At 41.3% G+C, this 18,409-nt stretch overlaps 1 protein-coding gene across 1 annotated transcript; it reads right to left on the bottom strand.

Moving 5' to 3' along the window:
* Window positions 1-5,324: 5,324 nt before the first annotated feature.
* MPLKIP (M-phase specific PLK1 interacting protein) lies at window positions 5,325-17,919 on the bottom strand. Its single transcript, XM_019483327.2, has 2 exons — window positions 17,480-17,919; window positions 5,325-10,076 (listed from the first exon to the last, which is right to left on the bottom strand). The coding sequence occupies exons 1-2, from the start codon at window positions 17,807-17,809 to the stop codon at window positions 9,873-9,875; spliced, it is 534 nt and encodes a 177-aa protein (XP_019338872.2). The 5' UTR covers window positions 17,810-17,919; the 3' UTR covers window positions 5,325-9,872.
* Window positions 17,920-18,409: the final 490 nt, after the last annotated feature.

Below are 18,409 nucleotides of genomic sequence, written 5' to 3'. Positions count from 1 at the left end.
CGCTTTGGTGCTTGGAACTTCGAGTTGCATTTGGTTTCTCCGATAAGAAATAATGTTCCTCTCAGGAGTGGAACTGGATGCTTGCTCCCCGAGTCAGAGCCATAGAAAACCAGAAAGGACGAGAGACCAAAAAGCCAGCATCTGAGTGGGAAGGAGCCAGGTCTCCCACACTGATCTACAAGCTTGAGCCTCAGCTGGCTTTAAGGGGTACTCTCAGAGATGAGACATCCACAGCAAGGTCCAGGGTAGGGGGAAGCTCAGTGATGCAGAGCAAATGGAAGAACCAAATTTGATCTGGTGACTTAGTATGAATGCTTTGGCAAACAGAAAGTTTTCAGGAACAGGGGTCTTAAGTTAATACCCAAAAGCCACATTGTAGGATCAAATAAGGGCACAAGCACATGAACTGGTGTTCAGAACAGGTGTCCAGATGCATAATTTTAGCCCATAATAAAAACAGCTAACCTGGGGTGGTTTAAACCTCTTTTATGCTGTTCCTTTTGGGATAAATATAGCATGAATGTTGCAGAAATGGGTGCGAACTACCACAGGTTAACTTTCATTTATGGTAAGGATACAGACAAACTTAACGATTACGTTGATATTGAATAACACCAGAATAAACTGTTAGGATGTAAGGTGCTCCAGAAGCAATACAAAATGTAGCAACTCTGTTGTAACTTTATGTTTCATTTAGGATCAAAGTTACTGCAATATTGTTCTCCTTTTCTTTTAACAGCTGATGCCTGGAACTGCCCTTTTGAGGCAGTTGAAAGTTAAGTTTGTCCAAAGCCTGACAGAATACAGAAGCACTTACCCAGCATCAACTGTTGTGGTAAGCCCTACTTGCCTTTGCCTCACAATAACTTGTTCGTGGTCTTAAGAGGTCCAAATTTCAAAAATACTTAAGCATTTGATTGCTGTTGACCATACCCACTTACTTTTTCTTGTGTGTGCTATAGAATCATAGCAAGTTAAGGTTGGAAGGGACCTCAGGAGGTCATCTAGTTCAACCCCCTGCTCAAAGCAGGACCATCCCCAACTAGATCACCCCAGCCAGAGCTTTGTCTAGCCGGGTCTGGAAAACCTCCAAGGATGGACCTTCCACCACCTCTCTGTTCCAGTGTTTTACTACCCTCCTAGTGAGAAAATTCTTCCTGATATCTAACCTAAACTTGCCTTGCTGCAACTTGAGACCATTGCTCCTTGTTCTGTCATCTGCCACCACTGAGAGCAGTCTAACTCCATCCTCTTTCAAGCCCCACTTCAGGTAGTTGAAGGCTGCTATTAAGTCCCCTCCTCTCTGGACTAAATAAGCCCAGTTGCCCCGGTCTTTCCTCATATGTAATGTCTCCCAGTCCCCTCACCATTTCTGCTGCCCTCCACTGGACTGTCTTCAATTTGTTCACATCCTTCCTATAGTGGGGGTCCCAAAACTGAACACAGTTCTCCAGATGCAGCCTCACCAGTGCAGAATAGAAGGGAATAACTACTTCCCTTGACCTGCTGGCAACACACCTACCAGTGCAGCCCAGCATGCCATTAGCTTTCTTGGCGACAAGGGCACACTGTTGGCTCATATTTAGCTTATTGCCCACTGTAACCCCCAGGTCCTTTTCTGCAGAGCTGCTGCTGCCCAGGCTGCACTAGTATATGAGATTGTTCTGTCCTAAGTGCAGGACTTTGCACTTGTCCTTGATGAACCTCAGGAGATTCCTTTTGGCCCAATCCTCCAATTTGCCTAGGTCACTCTGAATCCTAGCCCTACCCTCCAGCATATCTACTACCTCCTCCTATCTACAAACAGTAGTGGAGCATCTATTCACATCCCTGCACATATTAACTACCTGGAGTATGTTAATTATTTCTTCTTTCTTTACTCCAGTGCCATTTAAGTCTGTGTGTAGAGACATAGAAATATCTTGCATCGGTGTAAAAACACTTTAGCTCTTTCATGTACTATCATTGTTGACAGTATAAGTATGCATGTTAGAAGGAAACTGACCACCATTACACTCTTCCACATCTGCCTTGGGTAAGCCACACATTTGGAAGCCAGGAATTTAAATAACAGTTTTAAGGTAGCAAACAAGTAAATAATGCAAAAGGTTAAATATCAGCTTTAACATATAAACACCCAGCAAGCTTTTTCTTGCAACATAGGCAAGTAAGTCTGCAAGACAGTTATTTAGTGAGAACAGCCCTTTTAACTATAGATTCATAGATGTTAGGGTCGGAAGGGACCTCAATAGATCATCGAGTCTGACCCCCTGCATAGGCAGGAAAGAGTGCTGGGTCTAGATGACCCCAGCTAGATGCATATCCAACCTCCTCTTGAAGACCCCCAGGGTAGGGGAGAGCACCACCTCCCTTGGGAGCCCGTTCCAGACCTTGGCCACTGGAACTGTGAAGAAGTTCCTCCTAATGTCCAATCTAAATCTGCTCTCTGCTAGCTTATGGCCATTATTTCTTGTAACCCCCGGGGGCGCCTTGGTGAATAAACACTCACCAGTTCCCTTCTGTGCCCCCGTGATGAACTTATAGGCAGCCACAAGGTTGCCTCTCAACCTTCTCTTGCGGAGGCTGAAAAACCCCTGCTATCTGGCAGTCTACTAGCCGAAATACTCTATTAACTGGATTTTCCGGCTGCCCCGCTGGACACAGGCGGGGGGGGTATAAGCTCACATGCATCCGCCACCATCCACTGCCCTGCGCTGTTGCCACTCCGCATCCGGCCAAACCGTCCACTATGCTGCTGCTGCTCTGCCTCCCCCCACTCCATTCTGCGTCCAACTAAAAACTGCCCACCTCGGGTAACCAGAATTTTTAAATACCTGCCCCCCCAACCCCCTCACTCGTGCTGGATAACAGGGCTTTTACTGTATAACCATAATTGAGGATTCAGCTTGAAAAATGCAAGTCCTTTACCCATTCATGGGTACTGCAGATGCAGAAGAAGCATTTCAGTCTTCTTCTTACCTGCCCAAAGCAATGATGCGACTCAGTGTGGACTCTGAGAACCAAACTATACAGGGCATTTTTGGTTACAGACGAGAAACGCATCTTATCTATTATACAAATATTATAATAACCTACACTAGGCGTTAAATTAATAGACAAGTACTCGATATTTCTTATCGCAGTTCAGTACAATGTCATTTTTCAAAGAATGCAGACAGTGCTAGGCCAACCAAAGAATATCCTAATAAATGCAACTGGAACAGAATCCCTATATGATGGCTATTTTTATCATACACAGAACAGTCCAGCTCAAATTGTTTAAGTAAAAGTATTGAGACCCTGGTCTTTAATGAAATATATTAGTTTGTTTCTAAATAGGAGCTTAACTTAAGCAAAGCTTTAAGTAAGACAAGGTTGAAGTAAACACTTTATAACTATAGTATAGAGATAATCACCAATCTCCTGGCTGAATTAACACCTTAAGAAAGATTAAACGTTTTAGTTGTGTTGTGATTATACTTGGTCCTTCCCAATATAGTGGCAGCACTAACTGAAAAGTATGAATCTTGAAAACTAAACTAACATGCGTATTTATTTAAAACGAAATACAGACCTTCAGGGGAAAATTTGTCAAACTTGAATCTCACAAAGAAACGCTTAGTATTAGAGAGCTGACTGAAGACCAATGTGTAGATTTAGACAATTAAACCATATTATTTTTAAATTGCACGGAAGCCTGAGTGTTAGACATTTCTATATGTAAATAATAAGCATAAAAATCTTGTGAAGTGTAGTATGCCATTACAGTGAGCTAATTTGTTTTTGTTTTTAACCAGAGAATGGGTCATACAATTCACTTGATGGTATTAATTTTCAGGAAGCAATGATAGACTTAAAGCTGTCAACAGTGGCCCAGTGCTTCACCAGATGTAACCAAGAACCAGCTGGCTTGGGATGTGGGAGGCCTGCAAAATTCCTCCATTTTTGGGCATCTCCTTAGCTCATGACCAGAATGTCTGTCTTGCAAACATTAAGAACTCCTCCATGCCACTGCCACCCCTTTAAATGTCACTTTCTATTTCCAGGTTGGCACTTTCAAACACACTCAGCATTAGCATAATCACACTCCAATAAAGACACCACCGAAACAACTATGATTATAACAGGAGCAGAGATAGTAGGCTTGACTGTTTATGAAAATCCTATCCTTAAACCATATGAGCAAAAATTGGTATGCAGACACCTACATTTTGCAGGCATAAGTTATTGATAAAAGCTATACAAATGCACAGTGAACTTCAATAATTCATTGCCACTCAGTCATGTGATCAAGGGAGCACAGCTAGCAGTAGTATAAATAGGAGGGAGCAAGCAGATCACGAGTCCTGGGCACAGATTTGGAGCAGGTGCCCCACATTGTGACAGCCCATGGAGTCCCATGCTGAACTCCTGGATCTCAGGGCATGGGAATAGCTACTTATTGCTGCATCAGCCACCAGAGGGATGAATGTGTCACCTGGCTGGAACTTACTGCAAGGAAAGAAAATTAGCTAAGGGCTAATTAAAAAATAAGCAAGGGTGGAGACAATCAAGGGGCACAGTTAAAAATACAAGTTTCTACTTAAAAGAAGATCATTCACACTGTTGAGAAACCACTCTCAAGCTCCCTGGTTCAGAACCCAGGAGGTTTTCATGCACCGTCTCTTGCACCAGACAGGAACTTGAAAAGTCTTTAGAGCTTTTCCTACCAGCTATTCAATGCTTTAAACAGAAGAATTAAAGGACTGGCTCTGTGGTCTAATACTGTAGCTAAGCCCAATCCATATTTCAGCTTTAAGACTTTTGCTTCCACATTCACATTTTCTGCATGTTTTGTCTTAGAACACAAACATCAGTGGCATATATATTTAACAAATGAAAGGCAAACTGTGAACCTTGCATAACAGATAATTCAGTTTTTTTACAGACTACTGCTGAACTGACACCAAAAGCTAGTATAGTTTATTAACATCCTAGTAATGGTAATGGCCCAGTGACTGGAGACTGAAGTGGTCTTTATGCTGGTACTATACTTAATTATGAGTTTGAGAGACAGAATAAACAAGCTTACACAAGAACATGCATTAAATTAATTTCCACCACAAATTCTTTATATTACAGTGGATCCAATTCTCCTTCTACTCCTTCTCCCACAATATGAAGAAATTATCAAATGGCTAAATGCTGGATCTGGGAGAAAACAAAATAAAATTCACAGAAATAGCATTTAAAGAAATATTTTAAATTCAGTTTCATTCATCTCTAGGCAGTTCAGTCTACTCTAATAACAATAAGCTGAAGAAAAGCATGACTTTGAATCCAGACCAGTTGTTACCAATAATGTTTATTTGCTGGAAAGATTGTGGAAAAGTACAAGTTATCTTTAAATAAAAGTGTCTGAATACAGATGCATATCACAACTCTCAAACTTAGATCACACTTACACACAGGCTTAACATTTGATCTCACTTTAAACAATTAATAGTCACATGTATAAACAAAAGAAACATGGCCAGAAAGCTTTTCAGACTCTCAGCCTTAAAGACTGCTTTATTAGGATGAAATTGAAGGGGAAAAAAAAAGAGTACCTGGAATATATTCTATAGAAGTGTGCTCAAAAACTGGAGTAACCAATTTAAAATATTTTTTCTTGCTTCCCCACATGGAATCCTTTTATTGAAAATGAAGATAGAATCAGGTGGGTGCCACAAAATAGTAATCTATTCTGTTGCCCATGTGCTTTCTGTTTGCAAACTGTATCCAGTATGAACATCTTACCTATAATAGTTAAGTTGTAAAGCTCATTGCTTAACTCAGATGCTCAGTACATTTAGTTACCTAAGTTTTACAAATGGTCTAATTTTGTTTAAAGTAAATGTATTAATGTCCATTTTGTCTGATGTTCTGAAGATGCCATTTAAAAAACAAACCAAAAAATTAACATTGTAAATTCTGATTACTTGAACGTGTCAGGAGATAACTGTTCCAAAATAATCTCCAAATATGTACATAAAAGAAAAACCCAAGTTACCACACAAGAGTTACTTTACTTAACACAGTAGAACTATGATAAGTTATACTAGCTGAGGATTTTTACTACTAATTCCATCTAATAAGAGAACACCAATTCAGTTTAAACAAGAAGACCTTGCAAAGCAAGTCTTGAATTAGACTTGCTTCAGTCTAATCAAAAGAAAATATTTTATTTTCTTTCACACACACACACACACACACACACACACACACACACACACATATATAGCACGCACCCCAGAATACAACAAACACCTTGTTTTTGAAAGGTGGAATGAAGAAAATAAAGATTTTTCCAGAGTTATGGATACACAGAGCAGGGACAGAACCTAATTCTTCAGCTGAATTACTCTCCTTTTCCTGCTTAACTAAAGCTGAAATAGGAAGACAGAGATGAGGGGCAGCTACCAGAGAGTAAAATTACCAAGAAAGGTTAGCTTGATTAGTGGAACATCGAGACCGTTAAAATGGAGAGATGATTGTTAACACCTTTAGAGTGAAGAATAATGATCCACTGACTCAATGGAATCCCTCAGCTGCCTGAACAGTAACGCAACAGCTGCTGCACCGTGAAGCAAGAAACAAAGCAGGGAAACTGATTTTCTGATTAATACATGCACCCAATTCTGGGGGGGAGGGGTGCTGATTTTGGAGGAAAGGCGCATATGTATGTGAGAAAATATGGTACACTAATGGGGTGTTGTCCTAACATTTTCAAGAACTGAATTAAGAGAAAAAGGTCACTGAAGAAAAAAGACTGATGGAGTAGGTGGAATCATTTATCAATTCAACTTACCTCAAAATGTATGTAGCCCTCTGAGGAATGAACTTAACTCCATATTCTTGTTTTCTTCTTTTTATGAAGAGTCTACTCCTTAACACCATATAGGCACGTTTTTTCTTTTTTTGCAGAGCTCATGAAGTTACGATGTATTTGTGCTTCCCCAAGCTGTAGTTATACTAATCAAATGCTATTCCAAGAGCCATGCAGATATCATGATTGGATACCATAAACAAATGAGAAAGTGTTGTATTCTAATTCCATTAGATGCATTTGCATTTAGGAGAAGGTGTTTGCCACGTAGACAGAAAAAAAAAATCAGTGGGAAAACAGGTATTTTCTAGCTGCTGGGACAGTATAGGAAATGAGGCAAAGTTTAAAATTGGTTTTAAGTATTTTACATTTAAAATCACAAAATAAGTATTCATGCATTTTAGTCGCACCTATCCAACAATGACATATTAATTTTGATCAGTTTACTGAAACCGCACATCCTTTTCCTTAGGTAAAAAGGTTGACTATTAGCATTAGGTTTTTGGTGAGGTACAAGTAGTTCAGTGAAATATTACATCTACATTTAAAAACTCCTTGTTGATTTGACTGAATTACTGGAGACTTTGGCAGTTTGATGTACTTTATCGCAAGTGCTGAAGTGTACAGGACTAATAGCTTAACAGATGGTACTGCTGAAGGCCTGCATTAGTCAATGCTTCAAGATTGTTTCCTCAATTCTTTTTCTGGAACAAAATTTGTCTTCTGAAGTCTAAGACAAGTGGTTATGAGTTGTTCCAAGAGATGGCTGGCTCTTATCCTTGGGTCAATTGTAAAGCATCTTTTAACAGTGCCACTGCAGCTGATATTGGGCTACTGTAAAAGTAGTCCCACCTCTCACAGAATCTTAAGTTATGAATCCTTTCCTTTCCAACCCAGTTTCTTCTCATGTCTGGAACTGGGACCATTTTGTAGTTTCTTAAGACCATCAGATTGCACCCAGATCTCTTTCCCCAAAAGCACCAAACAGTTTGTAAAAAAAATTACAATGAATTACACAGGATATAGTAACAGAAAGATGACTCAATAAAAGCACCCTATAGCTTTCTTGTCTGAATTTTACAGCACCTGTCAGGTAAAAAAAAAAAAAGCGAAGCTTAATACTTCACTTTTTCATAATGATGCATTTAATTGCTTTATTAATTGTATAAAACTTTCTACAAATTATTTTAGGTCATCTCAGTCTTGCTGGTATGTACTACGGATAAACGTAAGTGCAGTCTGTAGCAATACATCACCAATAGCTGCCAGATAACAGAGAACCAGTTTTGATTCTGGAATGAGGGATTATATATTGATATAAAGCAGAAAGTACAGAATTTATTTTTCAAACATTTAAGGCCCTTTTAACATTCCTTGTTCAAGCAAAACTCACATTTACTTTGGGAACCACGAGACAGTAAGATATACCAAATAGTGCCCTAAAGACATTCTTGGGTACAACTTTTTTTTAAGTTACTTGACATGGTGGGGGAGGGGAAGGAGAGAAATTCAGAGAACACACAAACTGTAGAACTATCAAAGTATTTTTATGACATTTTCTGAAGCATTCAAGAAGCTTAATTTAATGTTGAGATTTGAAAATTCATCTAATACTTCCTTTTAGACATTTTACCATGAACCTGCTTTGTAAATCCAGCATCCAATTGCCAAGATCAACAAGCAAATACTGGTAAGTCTAACCATGCTCTGATACTTTTCAAGAATTACTAGGAGTAACAAGCCACATGAAGAATTTGTTCATACACAAAAGGTGTAGGAACAAAACGAGTTACTAAGTAGTAAACTGAAGTGTGAACCTACAGTACATCAGCTACTTTATGGCAACTGCACCATAACTGCAATGTAAGTTAACACTCTAAATTACTTTGACATCTTGTTCATGGGCCTATACTCAAAGTTACCCAATTTATTGTGGAATGAAGAGTATCTACCCAGGGAGTTTATTGAGAATAACTTCATGTGAAGACAAACTCTAAAAAAGTAATGCAACTCAAAAGATATTACTAACTGGGATACAAGAAAGAAGAAAAAAAAAAAGAGAAAAAAGATCCTCTAGGAAGAGATACTATTGAAGGGTAAAGCAGCTAGTTTTGGGGACAAAGACAGATCTCAGATCCAAGATAAAAAATTAAGAACAGTGTTATAGATACTAAATTTAGTTACTCAATCATACAAAATGATTCTGACTCATCAGAGCTACACTGTTCCAAACATTAGAGCAAGGCATTTTTGCATTCATTCATTATCTGCTACGATCCACTGTTTTCAAATAATTTTCAAAGATGACTCCTTTAATATACAAAAAAAGAAAGAAAAAAAATTCAGTGATTACAGAAGTATGTTTTAGTCAAGAGCTGGTTCAACAAATTAAACTTTCCAAAGACAATACATTTGTTTCCTGAGATGGCTAAAATAGTGATGATTCACTTGTTTTACACTAGAATTAACAAAAATTGCACACAAAATCAGAGGTTAACCACAGCATACAAGCATTATATTTACAGATTTCACTAGTACTACTTCTACTCAAGGGTACACCTTAACAAAGGTCCTAAAATAATCTTTATACATTACAAAACAAGGATTTACAAAATGTTATTGTATTTCCACTTCATTCTAAAAATGTTGAAACATAAAAAAATACCATTTCCTAAAGAAGGTAACAATAAAAGTTAGGCTAACACTCTGGCATGGAAGAAGTCAATATATGGAAACCTGTTTTAAGTGTCACAAATCAGTCGCTGGTGATTTAAAGAACACTTTGTTCTTCAAAGCTGGTAGGCACTTCCACATAGCCAGAAACGTAAATGATCCTACCACTCCTTTTTCCTCCCCACACATAAAAATATCCAATGTAGTAAAAAAAACGTTGGATAAGAGGGTGGACATTTGATCAAATAAAAGCGTTAACTAAGATCTTGATTACTGTTCATCTTGTGTTAAGTGTAAAGATTTTGTTCCAAAGTTTTCCTGACAGATGGAGTTTATCTGGCTTTTAGAAATGTTAACTGAAATACCTCCCTTTTTTACCAGTATATGTTGTTTGCTCACTGCTGTATTGTTGGTTTATGTCTGTAACAGAAACTGGCTCTAGGCCAGCCCATGGGTCCTCAAGCATTGAAGGTCTGTAATAGTTTTCCACATCATTAGACACTCTTTTCTCTCTGCCATGCGCTGTATCAAATGGAGTAGATGTCCTGGGTGATCCCTTTGGAAGAAAACCATCAGGTAAAGAAACATTTAATAGACTAATTAAAACTAAAGAAGCTTTCCTCTAATGTAGCAGACCTTTCAAGTTCCAGCTGCTAATGATAATTACCATGGCCTGAGAACTTTTTTTAAAATCACAACTTTTAAGTGCCATTTTCTTCTTCTGAACAATGTAGTAGTATACAAAAGTAAACTTGTTTCAAAATTGATACTAGTACATAATCATGACAGAAAATGAAAATCACTATCTTTAATAACCTGTCCAGTCCTAAAATGGGTCTAACTTAAAAGCTGAGCAATAAAGCAAGGAAGAGTTAAGTCTGGGAAGAGTCAGAGCTATCTACAAGTAGCAAGATCTAGACCAGGGGCGGGCAAAATGCGGCCTGTGGGCCAGGTGTGGCCCACCAGGCCATGCTATCTGGCCCACGGGGCCCCTAAAAAATGTAGAAAATTAATATCTATCTGCCCCTGGCTGCCTGTCATGTGGCCCTCGATGGCTTGCAAAAACTCAGTAAGTGGCCCTCCGCCCAAAATAATTACCCGTCCCTGATCTAGGCACTATGAGAGCGGAGTATACATATTGAACTGTATGAAGCCGACTGGCTCAGCTTTCCCAAAGAACATGGTATTTCAGCTAAGTTAGTTGTTATTCCAAGTTCAACATAAAAGATGCCCTGCTTTGGGCAGATAAATTTAGGTAGCATTATTACATAAATGAGAAAATTAAATTCAGCACATCTATTTAAAAGAAAAGGTTCTATCTGCTGGAACTTAGTTTTCCGTGCTTTTGCAAAAATCAAATATTAAGAGGAACTTATTTTACCACCTAATTTTACAAAGGGGAGGCTTCCCCCTTGCCATAAGTTTACTTTATGTACTTGTTCTTTTCATCTGGCAAGGCCCTTTCCCTTTGCTTTTCACACTTTAAGAGATGAAATTTTAGAACAAATTCTGTAAGGGGATCTTATAGGTAGGTTCAGTATCTGACATTATACTCTTCCCCTCCCCCCCCCCCACTTCAAATAGGCCAGATTTAAAGTTGCATCCCTTGAAACCATTTATTTCAAGGTTCTCTTCTGTACTTGTTTTCAAGAGCAAGTGTGATAAGGAAATGCCAAGTTTGAGAAGCTTTATCCAAGTATAGTTTTGCTGCCAGTACCAATCAGTAGTCATTATAGTAAAAGCCCTGTTTTCCAGCATGAGTGGAGAATGTGGGGGGTGTTGGTAATCTAAAAATGCCAGTTACCAAAGGCACAGGGGTTTCTGGCAGGATGTGGGATGGGGTGGCGGCCACCACTCAGAGGTGGGTGGCAGTGGCCACATGTGAGCCCCCCCCAGTCTGGCCGGCCAGAAATCCCAATGAATAGAAATGCCAGTTAGTAAAATGCCAGATAACAGGGCTTTTACTGTATTCTTCCCTGGTGGCATTTAAATGGTTTTCAGCTACTCTAAAAATCACATAATTAATTTTAACCTCCTCCTCTCAGTGTACCTCTTGTGCAGTTCTTATTGCAGTCCCATGCTATATTCCCCCACAGAACTGTTCCAAAACCTTTTCCAATCTCTTCTTGGAGGCCATATATTTTCAGAAATCGTAGAAGATGGCTGCCCATCAGTCATGGCAGTTACTCTTCAGGAAAGCTAAACATCACTCCATTGTGGGTCTGTGAATGCCATTCCTTCAGCCCACCTAGAAGGATGGGTTACTACAAAGAAACAGGCAATACTTTTTTGTCCAAAGGGAAAGGTCTCATCCATTAAATTTGAATTTTCAATTTAACTGCAGATTGAATTAAAACAGTGCAAACAGTTTATCACAGGATAGATTTACTTTTGCATGTGTAATGTGCTTGATATACTGAATGACCAGGGGAATGGGCTTCCCTGTAGCAGTTAGGCAGCAAGTAAGGATAGGAAGTATAAAAAATTCTGGTTACTAGCCATCTGTTTCTTTAGCCTTTTGGATCAGACAAGGTGTACAGATTCCTAGTCTCTAAACCAGGTGTCAGACACCCGACCCACAGAGCTGTGTCACCGGGCTTGTGAGGCACTCTCCATGGGGCTGGAAATTCGGTTGTGGGATGAGCTGTGGCCATTAACAGTGCTGCTGCTTGTTCTGCTGACAAATTTCCAGCCCTATGGGGAGCCCTGCAAACTGAATTTAGAATGTGAAGCTATCATCTGGCCTGTGAGCCTGGAAATTTGTCCCTGGGCCTCAGATGACAAAGCTCCATTCTCTAGATCCAATCTGTGGTCTGTGCCCACAAGAGTCATCTGACCCATAAACTGGACTATTTTGACACCCCTGCTCTAAACAAAATCATGGTATGGAAACTAAATCTATCAATACTAGACAGCAACATATGACTCCTAAGTAAGGCCAAGAAGACTTTGATTAAGCGAAGGTCTGTACCCAGGCACTGAAAAAAAAGGAACTGAGGATGTTGGGGATTTTCCAGCATTGAAAGCCTAAGATCTTTGATGCTCAAAGTGGTGTTTGCATGATTCACAACAGATGCTATTTTTGTAAATACCTTCTGAAGTTTAGTAATTCTGGGGACACAGCCTGCAAGTAAGAATAGGGAAAGCCTACCTAACAGATCACCTGGTCTTTTCAACCATTCTTTAATCTATTTGTGACAACACAGAGTACAATATGGTTAATATTAGGATCACACAAGCAGAACAATAACTACATATAGAGAAGTAAAAGCAGTGGCAGATTTTCTGATCAGCATGCCAAGTTATAAAAAGCAGGAGGAGGAAAAAGGAGAACAACATAAAACAAGAAAAATTTCAAAATATACTTGATTGCCTTCCATAAGACAGTGGGTTTATTAGTCAAGCCGAACAAAATTAGTAACAACAGGTATTATGGGACATTCATTTCATCTTTAATTATTAAAGACCAAAGTTGTGTAAAATACATCATAGAGTTAAGATTTTATCAGAAGCCAAGATTATCCAAGTGTTGTAACCTACAGGCTACAGCTCCTCTCTCAAACACTATGTCTAGGAAAATGTGATGCCCTTGATACAGTCTGCCTAATTCCAGCACTCTGAGAAAAATTTAGAAAACAATACTCAATTAAAACTGGCACATATGGATTTGTAGTACTTGTTTGGTGAAGGGGAGATAATTTAATACAAGAATGCCTTGGCAAAATTCAAGTCCCACTAGAGTACAGTCCAATGCAATGTACACAATAATAATTATCTTTGCATGTTGGAAATCTAGGAAGCTTATATAGCCAGGCAATACAAATCCTGTCTGTTTTCAGGGAGACGTAGAAATTAAACAAATCAAGCATGTAGTATTTCATGTTGTGAAATCTAAGAATACTAGCCATTAAAAGTATTACTGAACACAAATACATGCCATTTTTTTTTAATCACTAAGCCTCTGTGGGAAAAAGGAGACAAATTCCACACTATCCTTTGAGGGCAACACAAAATAATGTCACTTTTTTTTTTTTTTTTAAACAGAAAAATAGTGATTTTACTCTCGTACTGGTTCTTCTTTGGGAAGGAAAAAGGTAAGATTCTGTCTACATGAGGAAAAATAGTCTCTTGTTGCATTTTGGTAACACAGGAATGAACGTAGTAATTATGCCTTGAAAGATGGCAGTCATTCCGCTGTTTAATTTCCTTTTTGTTAGTACTATAATTCTAACTTTTAAATTTTAGACAGTATGAAAGACACCATTTTACTAGATCTTACATTTCCTATAACAGTATTGAACATATTCACCCTTATTCCCGCTACTGACGTTTACTCTGCTAATAGCAATGAGACATTTGCCTAATGTAGATGGGGGTCTCTATTTTTTTTAAATCTTATTAGTATTGAATCTTTTGAACATAATCATCAAGTAAGTCTGCATAAAGAGTCAGTACTGAAAGTAAAAGTACATATGGTGCATGAGTAAAGATATCAGTGCAGAGAAAGTCCTGGTAACAGCAGACAAGGACAGGTGTTTTCAGCGACTGCTTTGGCAAAGTCAGTAAAACAACTTGAACTAAAACACTTAGTAATAGTTGTGTTTTCTTCTATGTTTATTTTAGCAAAGACCACAGTCAGAGAGGGTGCAAAACCTATTGCGGCCTTCATTTGTATTTGAGTACTGTACTAACAGATACTAAGCAAAAAAAAGCACAAGAAGTACTTTTAAAAGAACTGCCTTTCCAGTAATACTGGCACTTCTACACATGCTCTGAGGGTAGGAGTATGGCAGCACTTTAACTAGAGCAGGTCCGAAAGCCTCTCCAATTCAAGCGCCACTGCATCTCAGGTACCAGCATCTCCATGCTTAAAAATGGCGATGGGGCCCTTGAACTAAAGCTCATTCAATGAGCTTTAGTTCAAGCTCCCCCAATGCCATTTTTTAAGCGTGCGGACGCTGATACATGAGACGCAGGAGGCTGCTGGAACACAGCAATTGCCACGTTCCAGCAGACTCAATTAACCGAATCTGCTCTGACGAGCTGGAATTCCAGCACATCGGAGCAGCCTCGCTTCTTGTGTATAGACACCCTCTGTTTTCCACAGGACAGATTATAGTCTACATAGGGCTCCCAAATTTGAAGGTGACAGTAGGAGCTTCAAAATGTTAATATGTGTCTTTATCAACAATGGGCTGTTTGAGGAATAGGGAATCATCATTCTCTCCAACAGAAACTCAAAACTTTGGAGTGGAGAATGAAAGAAGCCCACAAAGTGCTATTCCAAGATTTATGTTAGGATTCTCTGCTACTGGTTACATATATTTATATCTGTCTGTAGCAAAAAGGCTCCAAGCTGAAGTTATGAGGAAACCTCATCCTTAACACATGGGTCTAATCTGTGACACAAAGTTGTAAGGATAGTCACAATTCAATTTCTCTCCATTATCAGTACTACTCAACAGTTAAAATAACTATTAAATAACAATTTAATATTCTGGACTCATTCAAGAAACCACTGGATGCCTATCTTGCTGGGATCCTTTGACCCTAGCTGACTTCCTGCCCTTGGGGCAGGGGGCTGTACTCAATGGTCTTCAAGGTCCCTTCCAGCCCTAATGTCTATGAAATCTATGAAATTATAATATGTCACCATGACTATTAAAGGCCTCCAATTCACTTCCTTCCAAATACCTACTCCTTCCTTCTCCTCAAAAAGGATGCAAATACCCTCTTTTAAAGAGAATCCAGTTAACCCAATGTCTTGGACACATGAATAGGTTAGTTAACCTGTGGGCAAATCAAGCTGTTCCAATTTAAGAATGCTGAGACCATGCAATGTAATCCTGCCTCAAGAATGAACAAATTAATGCTATTTTCTCATGCTTTCAAATGCCTCCCTTTTAGTGCAGAACATACTCAAATTGGCTACAGCTTTGTCTCAAGCTTTACCCCAGCATGCATGTGCTCACAGCTTAAGGTAGCAATTATCATCCAGGGTACCAGGGCACACCAGGGTTTCACCAGATCCTTTGAAGGATGCCCAGAGATGTGAGGAGATAAGATAAGCAGATAAACTAAGTAGATAAATACAGTCTCAGACTTGTCCCTGCCTGAATGATGCCCTACCCCCCCTCTGCCAGTAGGTAAGCACTATAACACATCAATTAGTTTTTGAAATTGGGTGCCACTCAATTCACAAAAGTTAGAGAGGTGCCTCAAGTCCAAAAAGGTTAAGAATGACTGGCTTCAGGCATATTCCCTTACCCACACTCAGGTCTCTGCTCCTGCACAGCTCTTGGATCCTGACAGAGGAAGGAAAAAACCCTGTTTCTACACTCTAATGTAATGCCAATAGATCCAAAATGCTTGCCTCAATTTTGTCACTCAAACCTTTCTGCCTTCCTCCCAGTTAAAGATCATGTCTGACAAGCTAGTCCTGTTCTCAGTTCAACATATCCTCAACTCAGTATATCCTGTGCAGGGATGACCATATGACTAATTCCAGCTAATAGGACAACACAAAAATAGTGACATAAACATCATCTTAACCTGTTTTGCTACAGACCCTTTCCAGGAGTCATTCAAGAGCTTGTTTCTCTCTACCTTCACATGGAGCAAAGTAACTGGAATGGCTACAGCCCAATTGTAGAATGATCACTGAGTGGTACCAATCAAAGGCCATGTTTTATGCCCTATGCTCCAACTTAAAACTGCAGCATGTGGTATGTTATATTTGAAGACCTCTCAGTTGATGAGACCACACAGATGTTTTCCCCATGGGTGGCAGATCCTAGCTTCCTCAACTTTTAATTACAAGAGAAGTTCTGGCTTGGCAGTAGTTTTGGCCCACATCCTCCACATAGCGTCAAGACAGCTTTGTTGCTATAAGATTGGATTCACCTCAACTAAACCTAGTAGAAGGACAGAGGGGGGCTCATCTACTGAAGGGCTCACAGGGAAGCCACAGCAAATCACCTACAGGTAATCCAAAGAGCAAATGCCACCACCATGTGGAAGCTCCCAGCCAGAAGCTCCTGTTTCCCAGGGAGGGGAAGGGTGTGTGATGAGTATATTTTTAGATCTTTATCAATGACAAATCAGTTCCAGATTCAACTGAGCAAAGCTGAATAGTTAAGTTCCATAATTTGACTGAGCAGAACTCAATTGTCAAGCCTGTGTGGCAAGTATCCTCCCTCCCAGACCCGTCAGTCTGGGGGCTTTGGATATTCCCCCCAAAATGGCAGGTATCTGATGTGCAAGCCCCAGTCTCAGGGGTCTTGGGGTTTAGATGTCCCCTCCACCTTGCTTGGTTCCTGTAACATTTGATGCACCTCAACTAAACCTAGTGGAAGAGGAAGAGAGACAGGGAAGAGCAGGAGACGGGGGATGACTTGCAGGAAAGCAAAAGCAAATCAGCTAAGGGTAACTCAAAAAGTAAAGGCACTCCACACCATTGGGGTGGGGGGAAGGGGGCTTTTCCCTCCTCTGCAGGGCCCCCATGAGACTTGTTTCTCAAGACAGGGAGGAAGGAGGGGAATCCGTGCTGCTGCTTTCTTAGAGAGCATCCAGATAAAACATCAGACATGCGGTTCCTCTCCAACCTTAAACCCAGGAAAAGGAAGAGAAAGAAATGCAGGCCCTGAGTCCCTCTTGATCTAAGCCGAAAGAGCTGGGCCCCTGGGCCCGGGGAAGTATCAGAGAGAGGATCTGTGAGGGAGGACAGGGGGTGGTGGGGGGGGTAGGGCTGCACAGGCGAATTTTGAAACGTGACTCGGGCTTCGCTCAGCTGAATTTGGAACAGACCTGCGCTTGGCAAAGAGAAACAAGAAAGCGAGAAAAATAATAAAGATGAAAAAGAAAGGGCGGGGGGGGATGACAAACCTCCTTTCCCCCGCCCCCCAGGCGCGGGGGGTGAGATGGGCTCAGTCCCCGTCCCCCCCAGCCCCTCCGCCATACCTGGTAGTGCCGCTGGTAGCCCCCCGGGGACTGCTTGTACTGCTGCTGCTGCTGCGGAGAGCCGCTGCCGCCGCCACCGTAGGGAGCAGCGTAGCGGGGGCTGGCGCTGTGCGGGCGGCGCGGCGAGGGGCTGCCGAAGCGGGCGCGGGGAGAGTAGGGCCGCGGCCGCGGCCCATAGGGCGGGGTGTGGTGCGGGCTGCAGTAGCCGCGCGGGGAGGGCGGCACGGGGCCCCCCGCGCCGGGCGGCGGGCTCCGGAACCCGCCGCCGGTCCAGGGCACCCCGGCCGACGCGTAGGGCGGCGTGGGAGGGCGGAAGCCCTGGCGGAACATGGCCGCGGCGCCCGACTGCGCCACAGGCCTCCCGCCGGCTGCGAGCGCGGGTGCGGCGCTCGCGGGTCCTCCAGCGCCCCGCGCCGCGCCTGCGACGTTCCGGCTCCCAAGGTTCCGGGCCGGAGTGGGGGGAAGAGAAACGAGGAGCACCCGCGCGCCAGTGGAGTGAGGGATTCAGCACCGCCCCGCCGCGGGCTACTGCGCATGCGTGGCTGGGCGGCCGCGCCCCGCCCCTGCTGCTATGACGCAGTCAGTGCTGTCCCGGGTGCGGTGGTGACAGCGGTGTGTGGGTGCGTCCGCCTCCAGTGTCGCCGGCTCGCATGAGTGTTGGCGTTGACCTTCAGGTCTGTGCATCGGGAATATGAAAAACTTAGCTCTTTCTTTTACCTGTATATTTATAGCCTGGCCAGCATCATCTATCTATCTATCTATCTATCTATCTATAGATAGAGAGCTGTATCCTGGCCAGGCTCCTCTATATAAATCTGTCTATCTAGATAGATATCCTGGCCAGGATCCTCTATATTTATTTATTTATATATTTTTATATATATCCTGGCCAAGATCCTCTATATAAACATTTAAATTTTATATCTTATA

Source organism: Alligator mississippiensis, chromosome 5 (genome assembly GCF_030867095.1).
Source record: "Alligator mississippiensis isolate rAllMis1 chromosome 5, rAllMis1, whole genome shotgun sequence".
Classification (NCBI taxonomy): Eukaryota; Metazoa; Chordata; order Crocodylia; family Alligatoridae; genus Alligator; species Alligator mississippiensis.
This window is presented reverse-complemented; position numbering and strand designations above follow the sequence as displayed.